A 16,386-nucleotide genomic window follows, 5' to 3' on the forward strand; every position below is an offset into this window, starting at 1 on the left:
CCTTTATACAGGAATACTTCTTGATTCTTTTGAGAGGAAATTGAAATGTGTGAGGTGTGCCCTCAGGTAGCTCACAAGAGGATACCTCCTGGACACCGTATGGGTATCCTGCTTTGGGCTGAGATGCTGGAGATAAGAGAGGGGTGTGAGTGCTGAGCTGTAACAGTTGTGCTGTAGGCTACCTGCTTTCTGGCTGATGCTGCTGCATCCTCTAAATCAGCCCCTGGGGCTGGGGCTGGGGCTCTTCTCACCCCAGCCTAGTTATGCTACTGCTCTAGGGTCCACCAGCACTCAAAAAGAGAATGAGTTCTATTGTCCATATTCACTGCTGAGTGACCTCTCCTTGTGGAGGGAACTGATGATAATTAGCCAGTTTCTTCAGTGATGCAGAACTTAATTTAGTGACTATCATGATGCTTCTACTTTTTCCTTCCTTCCACACAAATTTTATTTATAGACAAATCCCCAGGATTCTTTAAGGCTCTGGAGATGTTGATTTAACTAATTCTAATTAATACCCTTTGCTCTGAAGTAGATTTGTTTATGCCCCGTTTTACACAACGGTAAACTAAAGCATCAATAGCTTAAATAACTTGAACAAGATTGAACTGTGCATGAATAATGGAACCAAGGATAAAAAGGCTCCCAGCATCCTGCTATAACCACAGGACAATGCTCAGGTCGAATTGTTCATAATATGTGTAGAACCACTTTATATTTTATAATCCCTCCCATCCTACAAACTGGAGCTACTGATTGTAACATCAATCTCCTTAAATATTATATTGCAAAAATTCATTATAAGCTGCAAGCAAATCACACCCACTACTGGAAGATAAAAGGGATGGGAAAAATAATGAAAGTGGCTAAAGAGACTAAGTGACTAAAGGAGGTTTTGTGCCATTCTTTTAAAATAAATTATTAAGAACCTTTAAATAAATTGCTGATCCACATTTTATCTTAGCTTTACACTATTCTACCTGCCAAATGGGCATAATATTGCCATATACATTCAACTCTCATCTTGTGAATTTGGAATTGGGAACTGAAGATATAACTTCAAGCTTCCCTTGCTTCCAGCCTTTGATGGTCTTGGTCCAAGACAAACAAAGTTCTTTGCCAACTTCTGCAGTAGTGCAAATCAAGCTTGTCTTCCATTCATTGGGAAGAGAGGCATAAAAGATAAATGGCATATATCCTCACATTAAGCAATAGAATGGAGTCCTATGATGCTATTATGCATTTCTCCTTCACAGTTTGCTATCTGTCAAGGAAAAAAAGAGAATCAAATTTAATAAATGCTGACTGTGTCATCAATCACTTATGTCAATATGCAAACGATCCCATAATTTTTACACATAATAAGCTAACATTATGTCTAATATAAATCTAAGAAAAAAACAAATGGAAGAAAATGCAAAAAGGCACTATGGCAACATGTTAATGTGCCTAAATGGTGTAAATAGTCTTTGGGTGTTATAGTTCTGCATTGTAGGTCATGGTTTAAAATAATAGCCTCATTGTCTAGTTGAAGGGTATCAAACGTACAGCCTGTGGTCTGGATCCTGCCCATGGAGACCTATGATATGGCCCCTGGGTCTTGGACAGATTGTGCCAGACCAGCTCTGAGTACCATTGGCTGGACCTGTACTCAGCTCAGGCCATATACTGCATGCCTGGGGCCACATCTGGAATCGCATTGGAACCAGCATGTGAGGCTGGTACCCAATTCTCTTTGATATTGAAGATAAGGCATTGACTCCATACTAGATCATGTTTAGAGTGACTTTTGAGTCCTGAGTACTAGAAAGTGTTTACATTCAAAGTCACTTTTTATGTAAGTAGAGTTTAGTCCAAAGGGATTCAGTCTAGTAATGAAAAATGTCTTCATGCAAATCTTTGGACCAACTCTGGACTCGAAAACCTAGGAATTATGAATGCCTGTATTAGCAGAGGAAAAGCTTTGTTATTGGACAACATGAGTTTGGTAATCAATCCAAGTCTACGTGAGAGAAAAAATGGGGATGTATCAATTTTGAAAAAGAGACTGAGATCACATGATCGATCACTATATGAAAAAAGAGTGAAAGGGAGGCTTTCTAATTGCAGCCGCCTCAATTCATTCATCAGCCATGACAAATGAGTTATTGCAGAAGGAAGTTTACAGTTATTCAGCATCCTGAACAACGTGCCATAGATTCCATTACATTATTTTTTTGCATATACAATTTAATAAACAGTTAAGGAGGAATGAGGGTATTTTTGGAGATCTAATGCAGCATGTCACTTGTGTAATCTTGAATGTTTTTTTATGTTGTTAAGCAACATCTAGAACCACTTCTATACCAAAAGGCCACATTTTCTGAGGCCAGGGGGGACTCTGAACAGATTAAAAGTGACTTCAGGGCTCTGTATGGATGGGTGAAGGAGATAGGGGCTCAGGTGGTATTCTCCTTGATCCTTCTGATCAAGGGAAATGGCCTGGGCAGGAGCAGGTTCATCCTGCAAATCAATGCATGGCTGTGCAGGTGGTGCTGCCAGCAGGGCTTTGGCTTCTTTGACGATGGATAATGTTTCAAGAAGGACTGCTAAGAAGAGATGGGATCCAGCCAATGAAGTGAGGGAAGAACATCTTCACAGACAGGCTCACTAACCTAAAGAGGAGGGCTTCAAATGAAGGTCTCTGGAGAATGGATACCAATGCCCTGAGCTAAGTGGGGAAGTGGGTAACCTGGAGGAAGTTCAAGTAGGGGTGGGCAACAGGGGAGTCATTCTTATTCCTCCTGAGAAATCAGGGCAATCAACTAGCTACCTTAGTTACCTGTACACAAATGCACAGAGCCTAGGAAACAAGCAGGAAGAATTGGAAGTCCTTGCACAATCATGGGACTATGACGTGTTTGGAATAACAGAGACTTAGTGGGATAGTTCTCATGACTGGAGCACTGTCATGGATGGGTAGAAACTGTTCAGGAAGGACAGGCGGGGAGAAGAGGAGAAGTTGCATTGTATATAAAAGAGCCAAATGATTGCTCAGAACTCTAGTATGAAACTGGAGATAGGCCTGTTGAAAGTCTCTAAGTTAGGGTCAGAGAGGAGAGCAACAAGGGTGATATTGTGGTGGGGGCCTGCTATAGACCAGGAGGCCAGGAGGAAGTGATGGAGGAGGCTGTCTTCAAGCAACTAGCAGAAGTTTCCCGATCACCGGCTTGGTTCTTGTACGAGACTGCAATCACTCTGACATGTGCTGGGTGGGCAATACAGCAGAGCACAGGCAATCCAGGAAGTTTTTGGAGACTGTATGGGACAGCCTCCTAGTGCAAGTGCTGGAGCAGCCAACTAGGGACCACGCTTTTCTTGACCTGTGCTCACAAACGGTGAAGAATTGGTGGGGAATATAATAGTAGATGGCAACTTGGACAGCAGCAACCATGAGATGATTGAATTCAGGTTCCTCAGGAAAGGAAGGAAGTAGAGTACCAAAGTAAGGGCCCTGGACTTCAGAAAAGCAGACTTCGATTTGCTTGGGGAACTACAGCGCAGGATCCCCTGCAAAGCCAGAGTGAGGGAAAGAGGAGTTGAGTAGAGTTTGCTGTACTTTAAAGAAGCCTTACTGAGAGTGCATGACCAAACCATCCTGATGTGCAGGAAGACTAGCTAAAGTGTGGCTGAAGTCCAGCTTGGTTTAGCAGGGAACTCTTCAGTAAACTAAATCACAAAAAGGAAGCTTATAAGAAGTGGAAACTTGGACAGACAACTAGGAAAGAGCATGCAGGGATGAAATCAGGAAAGTAAAAGTGCATTTGGAGTTGCAGCTAGGAAAGGATATAAAGGGTAACAAGAAGGGTTTCTACAAGTATGTGGGTAACAAGAGGAGGATCAGGGAAAGTGTGGGTTCGTTACTAAATGGGGGAGGCAAACTAGTGACTGAGGGAGCAGAAAAGGCTGAAGTGCTCAATGCCTTTTTCACTTCAGTTTTTATAGCCAAGGCCAGCTCCCAGACTACTGCACTTGGCAGCACAGTTTGGGTCAGCAGCCAACTGTGGTGAAAGAACAGGTTAGGGACTATTTAGAAAAGCTGGATACATACAAGTCCATGGTGCCAGATGAGGTGCACCCTGGGGTGCTGAGGGAGTTGACTGGGGATGCAGCCCAGTCTATGGGGGGAGGGGCGGGGCTACCTCCCCAGGCAAGCCCCAGCTAGAGTCTGGGGCCAGGGAGGGGGGTTAAACACCCCTTCCCCTGCTCAGACTTACTGTTGGCTGCGACTGTGGACTTCAAATCCCAGAGGCACCTGGAAGGAGGAAGAGGACATGATGAGCAACTCTGCAGAGTCATGTTGCTGTAATTCTGGACTGCAAATCCCAGAGACCTCATGGACAGCAGGAAGAGGAGGTGAACACACAGCCAAAGAGCCATGCTTTAGTGCCTCTCCTGGCTTAAAAAGAAATACGCTCCTGAGCGTGCAAACAGTAGTGTCATTGAAGCGGTGCAAAAGGGCATTTAAACCACTTTAAAGACTAATTTTGTGGTGTGTACAGAGGCCCTTAAGCTTCCCTTGATACAGCTTGAGACCATTGCTCTTTGTTTTGTCATCTGCCACCGCTGAGAACAGTCTAGCTTCATCTTCTTTGGAAGTACCTTTCAGATAGTTGAAGGGTGCTATTAAATCCCCTTTCAGTCTTCTCTTCTCTAGACTAAATAATCCCAGTTCCCTCAACTTTTCCTCATAAATCACATGCCCTAGCCCCCTAACCATTTTTACTGTCCTCCACTGGACTCCTTCCAATTAGTCCACATCCTTTCTATAGTGTGGGGCCCACAACTGGACACAGGACTCCATATGTGGCCTCACCAGTGCCGAATCGAGGGGAAAATCACTTCATTAGCCACCAGCCTTCTTTGTAACAAGGGCACACTGCTGGCTCATATTGAGTTAATTGTCCACTGTAACCCCGGGGTTTTTTTCTTCAGAACTGCTGCCCAGCCAGTCAGCCCCTAGCCTGTACTGATGCACAGGACTGTTCCATCCTCAGTGCAGGATTTTCCACTTATCCTTGAGCTTCATCAGGTTTATTTTGTTCCAATCCTCCAATTTGTCTAGGTTTCTCTGAATCCTAGCCATACCCTCTGTGTCTACTTTAGGTGAAGCATTATTAACAGATTTGAACATTTGCTGTTGTATGTGTCTTGTAAAGTGTTGACCATATTTGTGCATTTCACAACACATGCAAAGTGCAATATATCAATCTATATTAATATTTATTCTTTCACCCATAAAAAATAAAAACATGCCACAGCCTGTTTGGTCACTCTTTTAAACAAAGTGGAACAGAATGTTCCTAAGTATAATGTTATCAACTTTGACAATTTTTTTCATCTGTTTCTTGATAGTTGAGTTTTACTGGAAGCCCCAGCTTTTCAAGACAAGTTATGTGGTGAGACTCAGTTTTCATTATTGAACAGAAGTAGGTTACTAGCTTTCATGGCAGTTGAGGACAAGTTGAAAATAAGAAAGATGCAGATTAATTGAAGAAACTGTCAGCTTGATATCTTGTGATGTTTTAGAACTAGGCTTAAGACTTTTACACACTTAGTTTCATAGTTTCATAGTTTCTAGGGTCGGAAGGGACCTGAGTAGATCATCTAGTCCGCCCCCCTGCCATGGCAGGAAAGATTACTGGAGTCAAACGACCCCAGCAAGGTGTTCATTTAACCTCCTCTTAAACACCCCCAGGGTAGGAGCCTGCACCACTTCTCTTGGAAGTTGGTTCCAGATCCCAGCCGCCCTGACTGTGAAGTAGCGCCTCCTGATGTCTAGCCTAAACCTACCCTCTGCCAGCTTGTGACCATTATTCCTGGTCACTCCTGGCGGTGCTTGGGGGAACAGTGACTCCCCCAATGCCTGCTGACCCCCCCTGACTAGTTTATAACAGGCCACTAGATCCCCCCTCAGCCTTCTCTTTTGGAGGCTGAACAGGTTCAGGTCCCGCAGCCTCTCCTCATAGGGCCTGCCCTGCTGTCCCCTGATCATGCGAGTGGCCTCCTCTGGACCCTCTCCATGTTGTCCACATCCCTCTTGAAGTGCGGCGCCCAGAATTGGACGCAATACTCCAGCTGCGGCCTGACCAGTGCCGCATAGAGGGGGAGGATCACCTCTTTGGACCTGCTCGAGATGCATCTGTGGATGCATGACAAGGTGTGGTTGGCCTTCCTAACTGCCTCTCCATACTGCCGGCCCAAGTTCATCTTGGAGTCAATGATGACCCCCAGATTCCTTTCCGCCTCCGTGCTGACAAGAGGGGAGTTCCCTAACCTGTAGGTACGGTGCCGGTTGTTCCTCCCGAGGTGCATCACCTTGCACTTGTCTGTGTTGAAACCCATCCTATTCTCGTCCAGCCACCCTTGTAACCTGTCTAGATCCGATTGTAGCCTGCTGCTTCCTTCTAGAGTGCCCACATCCCCCTACATCTTCATCAGCAAATTTGAGCAGGGTGCTTATTACCCCCTCATCCAAGTCACTGATGAAGATGTTGAACAGTGCGGGCCCGAGGACCGAGCCCTGTGGAACCCCACTGCCCACGTCCTTCCAGGTTGAGAAGGACCCATCCTCTACCACCCTCTGGGTGCGGCCCTCCAGCCAGTTGGTGACCCAATTGACTGTGTGGGTGTCGACACCACAGTCCCCCAGTTTCTTAATGAGAACAGGGTGAGAGACAGTGTCGAAAGCCTTCCGGAAGTCCAGGAAGACGATGTCCACTGCTACCCCTGCATCTAATGATTTGGTGACCTGGTCACAGAAGGCCACCAGGTTGATCTGACAGGACCTGCCACTGATGAACCCGTGTTGGTTGCCCCTAAGCATGCAGTCCCCTGCTGGCCCCTCGTGGCTGTGTCCCACAATAATTTTCTCAAACAGCTTGCCTAGGATTGAGGTAAGACTAACTGGCCTGTAGTTTCCCGGGTCCTCTTTCTTCCCCTTTTTGAAGATGGGAACCACATTGGCCCTTTTCCAGTCCTCTGGCACCACACCAGAGCACCACGAGTGCTCGTAAAGCCATGCCACGGGTTCTGCAATGACCTCGGCCAATTCCTTTAGAACTCTAGGGTGGAGATCATCCGGACCGGCTGACTTGAATACGTCCAACCCCTCCAGAAGTTCCCTAACTAGTTCCTCACCAGCCCTTGGCCCAGGTGTGCCTCCCCTGGGGCCCAAGGGGGGCCCAGCAGGGAGGTGACTGTTCTGGTCCCTACTTAGGAAGACGGAGGCAAAAAAATCATTAAACATGTTAGCTTCATCATCTGGTGTGACCACCAAATTTTCCAACGCGTTCTGCAGGGGCCCCACATTACCCAGAACCTTCTTTTTACCCCCTATGCATTTAAAGAAGGACTTCTTATTGTGCTTAATCTGGGAAGCTAGCCCTAATTCCATCTCTGCCTTGGCCTTCCTGACTGCCCCCCTACATCCCCGAGCGACTGCAGTATAGTCGTCCCTGGTGGTGTCCCCTTCTTTCCAGTGGGTTTACGCCACCCTTTTAGCAAGCAGACATTCCCAGATGCTTTTGGTGAGCCATGGAGGCTTGTGTGCCCTCCTGCTCCCTTTGATCCTTGTTGGGATTACCTCCCTTTGGGCTTGGAGGATCGTCTCCTTAAGGAGCAACCACTCTCCTTGGACACCCGGCTCCCCTCCCCTCTGAGACCTCAGTGCTTCCCCAACTATCCTCCTTAGCTTGTTGAAGTTTGCCCTCCTGAAATCTAGAGCTGCTGCCTTATTGCAGGCCTTTGCCACCTTGCGCTGGATGGTGAATTCCAGCAGGCGATGATCACTGTCGCCCAGGTGGTCAAGCACCCGCAGCCCCCTCACCAGGTCATCACCCGTGGCCAACACTAGGTCCAACAAGGCATCTCCCCTGGTGGGGCTGTGCACCTCCTGGGTTAGATGGGGGTCCTGCACTCTGGCCAAGAACCGACGTGAACGGTCAGACCTTGCTGACTGCTCTTCCCAGGAGATGTCCGGGAAGTTCAGGTCCCCCATGACTACCACATGCTTAGACTTCACTACCTCAGTAAGCTGACCTAAGAATTTCTGGTCAAGCTGTTCCCCCTGGTTGGGAGGTCTGTAGTAGACCCCCACCGTTAAGTTTCTTTCCCCTTGACTGGCTTGTACTCTAACCCAAAACACTTCAGAGTGCCCTTCCTCTGACTCCTTGCTAATTGACGAGGATGTGTATTCCTCCTTAATATAGAGTGCCAACGCCCCCACCTCTCCTTGAAACTGGCAGTACTGTGAGTCTTATGTTATGCTATATATTCCAATAGAAACAGTATTTTTAACATCAGTCGTATGTTACATTACTTTGTTTCACTTTTACAGTGGCTTCAAATGACCATTTTTTCTTGTATTTCAAGTTTTTCCAATGTCGGAGAAAATTCATACCTAACTGCGTAACTTGTGTAAGACCTGTGTATGCATCAGAGACTAAATTGTACTTTTAATCCCTAATTGCACTTTTTTCCATAAAAGGGGACTTCTGTAGCACACTGGAATAATTTGCAGAGTTTGCAGTTGGAGATCTGGTTCCTGCTTGTGCATCTACTCAGCTTTACTCAGGCATTCATATAATTAAATTTAAACATGTGCATAAAGGAAGTTTTGTTAGATGATTTGCGCCTGAATTATTGTTTTGTGGACCACAACTGGGTTCTGAAAGAAGATTTAGGGTTTAACTTTAGTATGTAAACCTGATACTAAAATTGTCGTCAAGAAATATGATGATGCAAAATGCCTGTTTTAGTTATGAGGTGGGTGCATCTACATGTGCAAATGCTCCTGGTTGGGTTTACACCAGAGTAATTTATTCTAGAGTGAACCCATCCTGGGCAGGGGTCTACATATACCATTTGGGAACAGATTTGCTAGTCCTGGCAGCAAGTCTGCTCCTGCCTTCTCTGGTCCTGCAGCAGCTAGGGGGAGCTGGAGGCTCTGACTGCACCTACCTGCAGCCAGCAGCCATCTGTAAAAGACAGCCCTACTCCCTCTCCCTGGCCATGTGGCTTCCTGGTTTGGAGCAGCCTGCAGAGCACTCTGCCAGTATGCTGCAGTTCTGTTGCTGGAGCCACTGCCCACTGCACCATGTCTGCTGCTAGGACCTGAGAGCAATGTCTGCCACCCCAGGCTCCTACTCACCACTCTGCCCTGCCATGGCAACTGTCACCTGACTCAAATCAGCCGCCCTGCATAATGAAACCTCCTAGCCAGGCTCACCATGCCATCCCAGGCCCCCTGCCACTGTGCTGCTGTGCATCATCAGAATCCCTGCTGGGGTCTGGACATCTGGACGCCACCACTGGTACCACCCATACGCTCTTGGGGCTCCAACTCTGCTACCTAAGAGCCTGCCCAGCCAGCCAGGACTGGCGGCTGCACGTCGTCCAGTCCACCTGGGATAATGAGCAGTGGTTGAAATCATTCTGGATGACCCAGGCCACCTTTGAGGAGCTCCTTGAGTAGCTCTGCCCATACTTGGAATGGCAGAACACCTGGAAAGGACCCACACCTGCTCATCACCTGCCACCCTGCAGTGACCAGACCTACTACAGCTGGTGGGGCTTCTACTCTGTCATGCTCCAGGCTGTCTTTGACCACTACAGTGCCTTCACCAATGTGAATGCCAACTGGACAGGCAGCATCCATGACACCTGCATGTTCCACAACTCTGCTCTGCCAGCCCCGGTGGAGAGTGGGTGCTTTGCACCAGGGGTTCTGGACCGCCAGCTTGTTACGGTGGCTGTCCTGCTCCTCCTCAGACAGGGCTCTGCCTAACTGCCCCTGCCTTAGTTAATGTGGCCCTACACCGGCCAGCTGGACCTCTGCCAGGCATACTTCAACAGGTGCCCAAGCCAGACCCACGCACTTGTGGAGTGAGCCATCGGCTACCTAAATGGGTGCTGGTGCACCCACCACCCCACCAATAAAGCACCCTCTTTCCCATGCAGACTATGTCCAGTAGAATTTGTGACCTCTCAGGGTAGGGGCACCAAGGGTTAGAGCGTGAGGACAGGCATCCAGCACTGTAGCCTCTGGCCACACCCCCACGGGTGTGCAAGCTGCAGTGAGTGTGGTCAGTGGGGGGCTTGCCTGGAGGTGGCAACAGAGCCAGCTCCCCCTCTTGCAGCCAGAGCTTGGTCCTGGTCCTGGTCCTGCTGCAGGAGGGGAAGCTGGCTCAGCTGCCAGCAGGCACTTGGCCCTGGTCCTGCTTGGTCCTGGTCCTGCTGCAGGCAGCACCTGCTCTGGGGCCGCATGATGCTTGGGTGAGCAGCAGGGCTGGGCCTAGGCAGGGGTGCTGGGTAGTGGGGACCTCAGGGCAGGGGCACCTGGCCAGTGAAGGTGCTGCTGCTCCTCAGCCCAGGCCCCTGGGATGGCCCTGCTGCTGGGTGGTGAGCAGCTGCCAGGGGACAGATGGGGCTAGGGCCGGGGGACCAGATGATACAAAGGTAACCATCAGGGCCCGGGTGGTGTCCAGCACTCTCCAGTCCTCCTGTGTGACCTCCACTGTCCTGGCCACCAGGGTAGCCTGCCCCTCCTGGGCCTCCAGGTGCTTCTCCTACAGGGCCAGGAGCCTGTCCCTCCCGGAACACCCTCACTACCTTGTGTGCATCCCTCACCAACCTGGCAGGTGTCCCTCTTCCATTTTCACGTATCGCTTTCCCACCCATGGGCAATGTTATCCATGCACCAGGCCCACGAATCTTCCAGCCACTCCTCAGCCACCATGATCAGAGCCGGCACGTACACAGAGCCCTGGCCAAGACTGGCAGTGACCCTGAAGGCACTTCCCGGCTGCCAGCTGGTGTCTCTGCCTTGCGTACAGCTTCAGGTCCTACAGAGCCAGGAGAAATAAGTTGTTTGTAAGAGTTTGCAACATTTCTGAGCTAACATGCTCAATACCAGGGGGCTGTGCAGTCTGGCCTCAGATCAGGACTCATGTGTGCATGGGTGCCCAGAGACCATGGTAAGTCAGGCCCTGGCACAGGCAGTCACCAGCTGAGTCTCCTGTCCCTGCTTGCTCCTCAGGAGTGGGTGGGCTCCTGGGTGCAGGGAATGCAGGTAACCCATTTCCAAGCCTACCCCAGGCCACAGGTAGTCCTTTGGGCGGTGGCAGAGGTTGTGAGGCAGCAGAGCCTTGCCCTCCACACTGTTGAAGCTCAGTGTTCTGTTCTAGGTGCACCTGGGGCACCATGACAGTCAGCAGTAGCAGGGCATAGTGGGTCGTGTACCCTCGGGCTGCACAAGTGGTTCCTCGCAGTGTGCTCAGAATACTCTCATCAGGGGCATGCTTGGGGTGCAGAGCCAGTGCAGGGCGGGGGCTGGCCCCCGGGCACCTTTCTGGAAGGTCTTCTGGAGGGAGTGCTGTGGTGCCACCAGTTCCACGTCCCAGTCGGCCAGGAGCCTCTTACCTCCCCGAGGCCAGGCACCATGGACTTGGCGGCAGCACAGGAGACGGGCTGACCTGCAGAAAGAGAAGCGGCGGGGGCAATAAGCACCGGGGTTTATTGCATTGCATTAATATGCATGTGTAAGACACACCCTGTATGTGGTAATGAATAGCTTTCAAGTTAGGAAAACTTGAAAAAATATAAACAAACCAGAAATATTAATGATATGAATGCATCCCTTTGTACTCTTTTCATTTTGAAGTGGCTTTTATGGCTTAGAAAAACGTAAAGTATATTTCAAGCAGTATTAAGCTAAAGTCTCCTTATGGCTTTTCAGAGAATAAAGGGAAAAGAGATAAAGTTGTCAAGACCTTTAAAGTCTTTCATTGGATGTGTAACATCAGGAAGCGAGATTTGTTGTCAGAACTGTTTAAAGGAAATTAAATTTTACTTTTTTTGTGTACCCTGTAGAAAGCCCCTTGAGCCCTTTTGCCAGGTGCACTAAGCCTTTAAGCCTAAGCCACTTTAAGCCAGAGTACTCTACAATATGTCTAGTCATTTTAATATGTGATTCCAAAATGTATCAGTTGCCAGAGGAGAATTTTCTCTTGCTTTATTATCAGTTCAGGACTTGGTAGCCAGTGTCAATTGTGGAACTAATTCAACATAGAAATGAAGAAAGTAGTGAAGTCCGTTGTCTTCCAGCAGATTTTAGCATGCACTTTGCTGAATTGGACCTAATAAAATATACCACATTTAAGTACAGTGAGACTAGACTAAAAGTGGGAAATCAAACTTGGCTTGAATATACTTTTCAACAAAATTAGTCATTTGGACCTAGAATAATTTTATATCTCAAAAGACTGTGATTTATAACCTGGGGATAATGCATAGAGCCCGGTTGTAATTATAGCTGTTCTTAGAGCTCACATTAGTTCATTGTGCAAGGGGCAAGCATTTTAAGGAAGATAACTTTAATGGATAAGCTGGTTAAAACTGTCCTTATTTAGTTTTTACCCTAAGAACTAATGATATTCTCACCGATGATCACGTATCTCACCCGAATAAGGGATTGGATACAAACTTTGGGAGATTGACTTATAAATATTTGTTGGTTTTATTTTTTAAGAAGCAGCGAAAGGTCCTAGCTTTTTTAACATTAATGAGGCCATCGGTTTCTGTGATCTAGCAGGTGAATGAAAAATCTGGGTTTGCTTTTAATTAACTTTTAAAATTGGCTCACTGAATAAATTCATCTGAACATGAAAAGCATTCTAATAAAGCTAGAGACAGGCTATTTTTATTTTATGAATTGCAGTGCACTCTCCATTGAAACATCCCATGCATCTCAGGAAGCAAGAGAAGAGGCTGTTCGGAAAAAAATATAATAGGAGGAAAATAGCCTGGGAGATTAAGAACAAAGTGATCTTTCCATAGAGTATTTTATTTGGGATCAGTAACTTTTGAGGGAAGGCTCTTGAAACCTGTTTGGACTGAACTACCCTTTTTATAACCTGGCTCTGCATGGGGAGTATGACCATGGGAGAGCTCCTGACAAGTCTAAAATAACGCCCAGCTTCTGAATGGTATCAGTGGTATCCTGTATAGGGACTGGCACTGCACAAGCTCTCTTGCCCAGAAATGTGTGTAACCCACAGATTCACTCTTGTATTCAGTCCTTACCTGTGTGGCTGGGCCACGTGTAGAGGTTGATGAGCCCATTGCAGCACTGCCGTCTTAGCTCAAACAGTAGAGGTGCATCTTTTTGGAGTCACCACTTTCATGTTTTCCTCCATCTGCTGAGGAACCACTTTGGGTCATGATGTTAAATGAGCATGGGGGAAGAGGTGGTTGAAGTTGTTATTGTCTGACATACCTCTTTTATGTAATTTAGGAAGAGGAAAGATATTCTCTTACCTCTTCTTTTTTTCCCTTCATTTGTTGTAGGGTAATTGAGGGCGTAGAGAATTTGGAGGCTTGATAAACTTTCAGATTGCTCTCAGATCTGATGTTTTTTGCTTCCTTTTCTCTCTCACCAGAAAAGACTGTAATCACTCTGAATGTTCAGACAGTCACAACATACAAGACGATTTCTAATGTTATCGGGTATTTAAAGGGATCTGCACTTCCTGGTAAGTAAACCTTTATGATCACTATTATCCTCATTACCACTTTTGTTAAAGTAGAACTGTAATATCAAGAGGTCCAGCAAAGTATCAAGTTCTTATTGTGATGAGCTCTGCCATAATTTCTAATGAAAAGACTATCCTTGTTCTAGGGAGATTACACTTTGGTTTATACAAAGGCTCACCAGTAGAGTTAAGCAGAGATTTAGCTAAAGGAGATGGTGCCAACAAAATGAGCATATTTTTGCACAAATAGTAGTTATCCTTATAATAATACATGTGTTTTACAGCATAATCAGCAAATGTCTTGGAATTTCTAATTGTAGAAACTAATGCATTGCTTGACTGGAAGCTTTGTATAAGAGGTCTCTTTGACTTGGCAAAGGCTGTAGTCTTCTTAAATACGGATTATTATTAAGTCTTATTTCTTAAATTATCTATGAGTTGGCATTATAGGAAGCGGATGTGATGCATATGTCAGAATGGTAGAAGTCTATGCTTATTCTCACATTAGCACCCAATTCTAAATGGGATCACTTATTTTTGCAGAAGCAATCAGAAGCAAATATCAAACTTTGTGCGACTCAGATGTGTAGTGGGGCATTGCACTGCGTCCCACCTTTGGGCAGATTGCTAACTGAATCAAGACAGAGGATGAGCTCTAGCTAAGTAGCCCAAAACCTAGCAATGGACATTTTAGAGGAGTACACAGCTTGGAAATTCTGTCACTTGTAAAATTTAAGGCCCAGTTCTTCAGACTTATTTATGGTAAGCAGTTTCTTATACCAGGGTATTCCCACTGAAATCTGTTTGTTCAATGGGAGTAGGGATGGCAGAATTGCAAAGATTCACTCTGTTTTATTGCCGTAGTTGTAGAAAGTGTTATCACTGGGAAATCACTGGCATCACTGACATACTGAGTTTTGGTGGTCCACTCAGTGCAGTTCCAGACAGACAGATGGCATCTTCTCCAAAACCATCATCACATTTTCCTGGATTAGCAGTGCTATTGTCAGTCTAAGCAAAGAGGTAGATGGCAGCTTAACTTCACGCTCTGAAGATGTGATCAGATCAGGTCAGTAGTGAGGAACTGAGGTAGGCAGGATGAAGAAGCTTGTACTATAACTTCTGTTAGTGGAGTAACAGCTACAGCTTTTACAACTAAGTTGCTTTTAGAAAAGATTAAAAAAAATACCATTTTAAAATTAAATTTGATTAAACGCAGGTTTTTTTGGCTGTACAAGAATTTGAAGTTATCAGTCTTATTACCCATGGGGTAGTATAAATACCTATGTTGAAAAAAAATAGCTGAAGTTGTGAAATACAAAATAGCATTTTCAGAAGAATTCCCCTGCTTTTCTGAATTGCAAACCAGGAATAGGAAAACTGATTTAAAAACTAGGCCTTTTTTCCTTGACATGAACTTTCTGCAATGCATCTGGCAATACTTTCCCTCCTGTATTTACTATAGTGTATGCGAAAATTTAAAGTAAAAAAACAAACAAACCCCTAAATATTTCTTGTGCTAATGGCATCCTTATGGAGACCCTGATTCTGTGTTTTTTATAGGAACATCCTTAATTTTATGCGCACAGGGCACTGGAATCACGGTGTCTACTCAGATGTTTAGTGCGGCCCATCCTTAAATACCTCGCTGAACTGGGGCTATCAAGCCCTGTCTTCTAATTTAAATGCATAGTTCTCTATGGATGCCATTCCTTTTGAAAATAACTCTAAGCCTCCAATTGATTCACTGTACTTCCCAGTGGGTATTGTAGCAGAGGCCCTGCTGGGAGTGACAATACCGGAAGTTTTCAAGGCATATTTGGCACTTTGTCATCTTAACGTGGTTCTTTTCAGTTTATGTCTGCAGCAATTCTCTCTATGCTCCTGCAGTAGAGAGAGGAAGCAGAATGTATCTGCTCTTAGTTCACTGAAACCCCAAAGAGTTGCACCAAGCATGGATTTTCCCTCCTAGGGGTTTCTATACGTGGAGACATATGTTTTAATTTTTGGTTGGCGAAGCATTATAGAGAGAGTTTAAAAGCTCACATGGAGCATCTGAAATCCTGCCACGAAGCTGAAGAAATAAGAGAAGGAAGGAATGTCTTGGTTAGTCAGCAACCACTGTGGAAATCTGAATGCAATGTGTATGGATTTTATAGTGAGCAAGCACTAAATAGCTAGTCATTGTATTTCGGGGAGGTGTAACTAATAAGGAAAAAGACTATATACAGTCCGCCAGTTATTAATCCTTACTCTGCTGACCACCCTGACTGTCTTGCCTATCTCCTCACTCCCCCAAAGTTTCCGACGGTTCTTCCTTTTCTGCTTGGCACCCCTCTTCCTTCTCCTTATATTCTGTCTGTTTCCCCACCTACTTTCAGGAGGTTTTTGGCAGAAGAAGCTACTGCTGCTGCCCATCTGCTGCTTCTGTAGTCAGTTTTCTTGCGTGTCTGTTCATTTGGAAGGGGTGTAGGCAGGTCAGTAGCTTCAAAAGAGCCATCAGCTGCTGTCCCCACTCCCCTCTCTTAGCTGGAGCTTCTTGGACTGAAGATGGTAGTTGTCAGATCCCATTATACTTTTGTTCCGCAGGGCAAGCGGATAGGACAGGGGAGGGCAATCCTTGATGCTGCCCAAACCCTCTCTGTAGTTCTGGTAGGTCCTTGTGGGTCCATAAGTCTGAAGAGATGTGGGGGAGTGCCCGTCTACCTTCCCCACCCCCCAGAGCTGGCTGGGCCAACCCCAGACCGAGCTTCCTCTGCTGTCTCCCTCCACTCCCATCCTGAAAACGGCGCTGGAGCTGGGAGGAGGGAGAGGT

At 46.5% G+C, this 16,386-nt stretch overlaps 1 protein-coding gene across 3 annotated transcripts in view; it reads left to right on the plus strand.

Moving 5' to 3' along the window:
- The window catches only part of NAALADL2 (N-acetylated alpha-linked acidic dipeptidase like 2), a 1,083,795-nt gene that overhangs the window by 784,616 nt on the left and 282,793 nt on the right, over positions 1–16,386 (plus strand). For all 3 annotated transcript variants that reach the window (XM_090052131.1, XM_090052132.1, XM_090052130.1), the window contains one exon: positions 13,479–13,571. In XM_090052131.1, the coding sequence (XP_089908257.1) occupies positions 13,479–13,571 (93 nt within the window). The remainder of the gene's footprint in view (positions 1–13,478; positions 13,572–16,386) is intronic.

The sequence above is a fragment of the Crocodylus siamensis genome, chromosome 6, assembly GCF_052110815.1.
Source record: "Crocodylus siamensis isolate JL-2025a chromosome 6, ASM5211081v1, whole genome shotgun sequence".
Classification (NCBI taxonomy): Eukaryota; Metazoa; Chordata; order Crocodylia; family Crocodylidae; genus Crocodylus; species Crocodylus siamensis.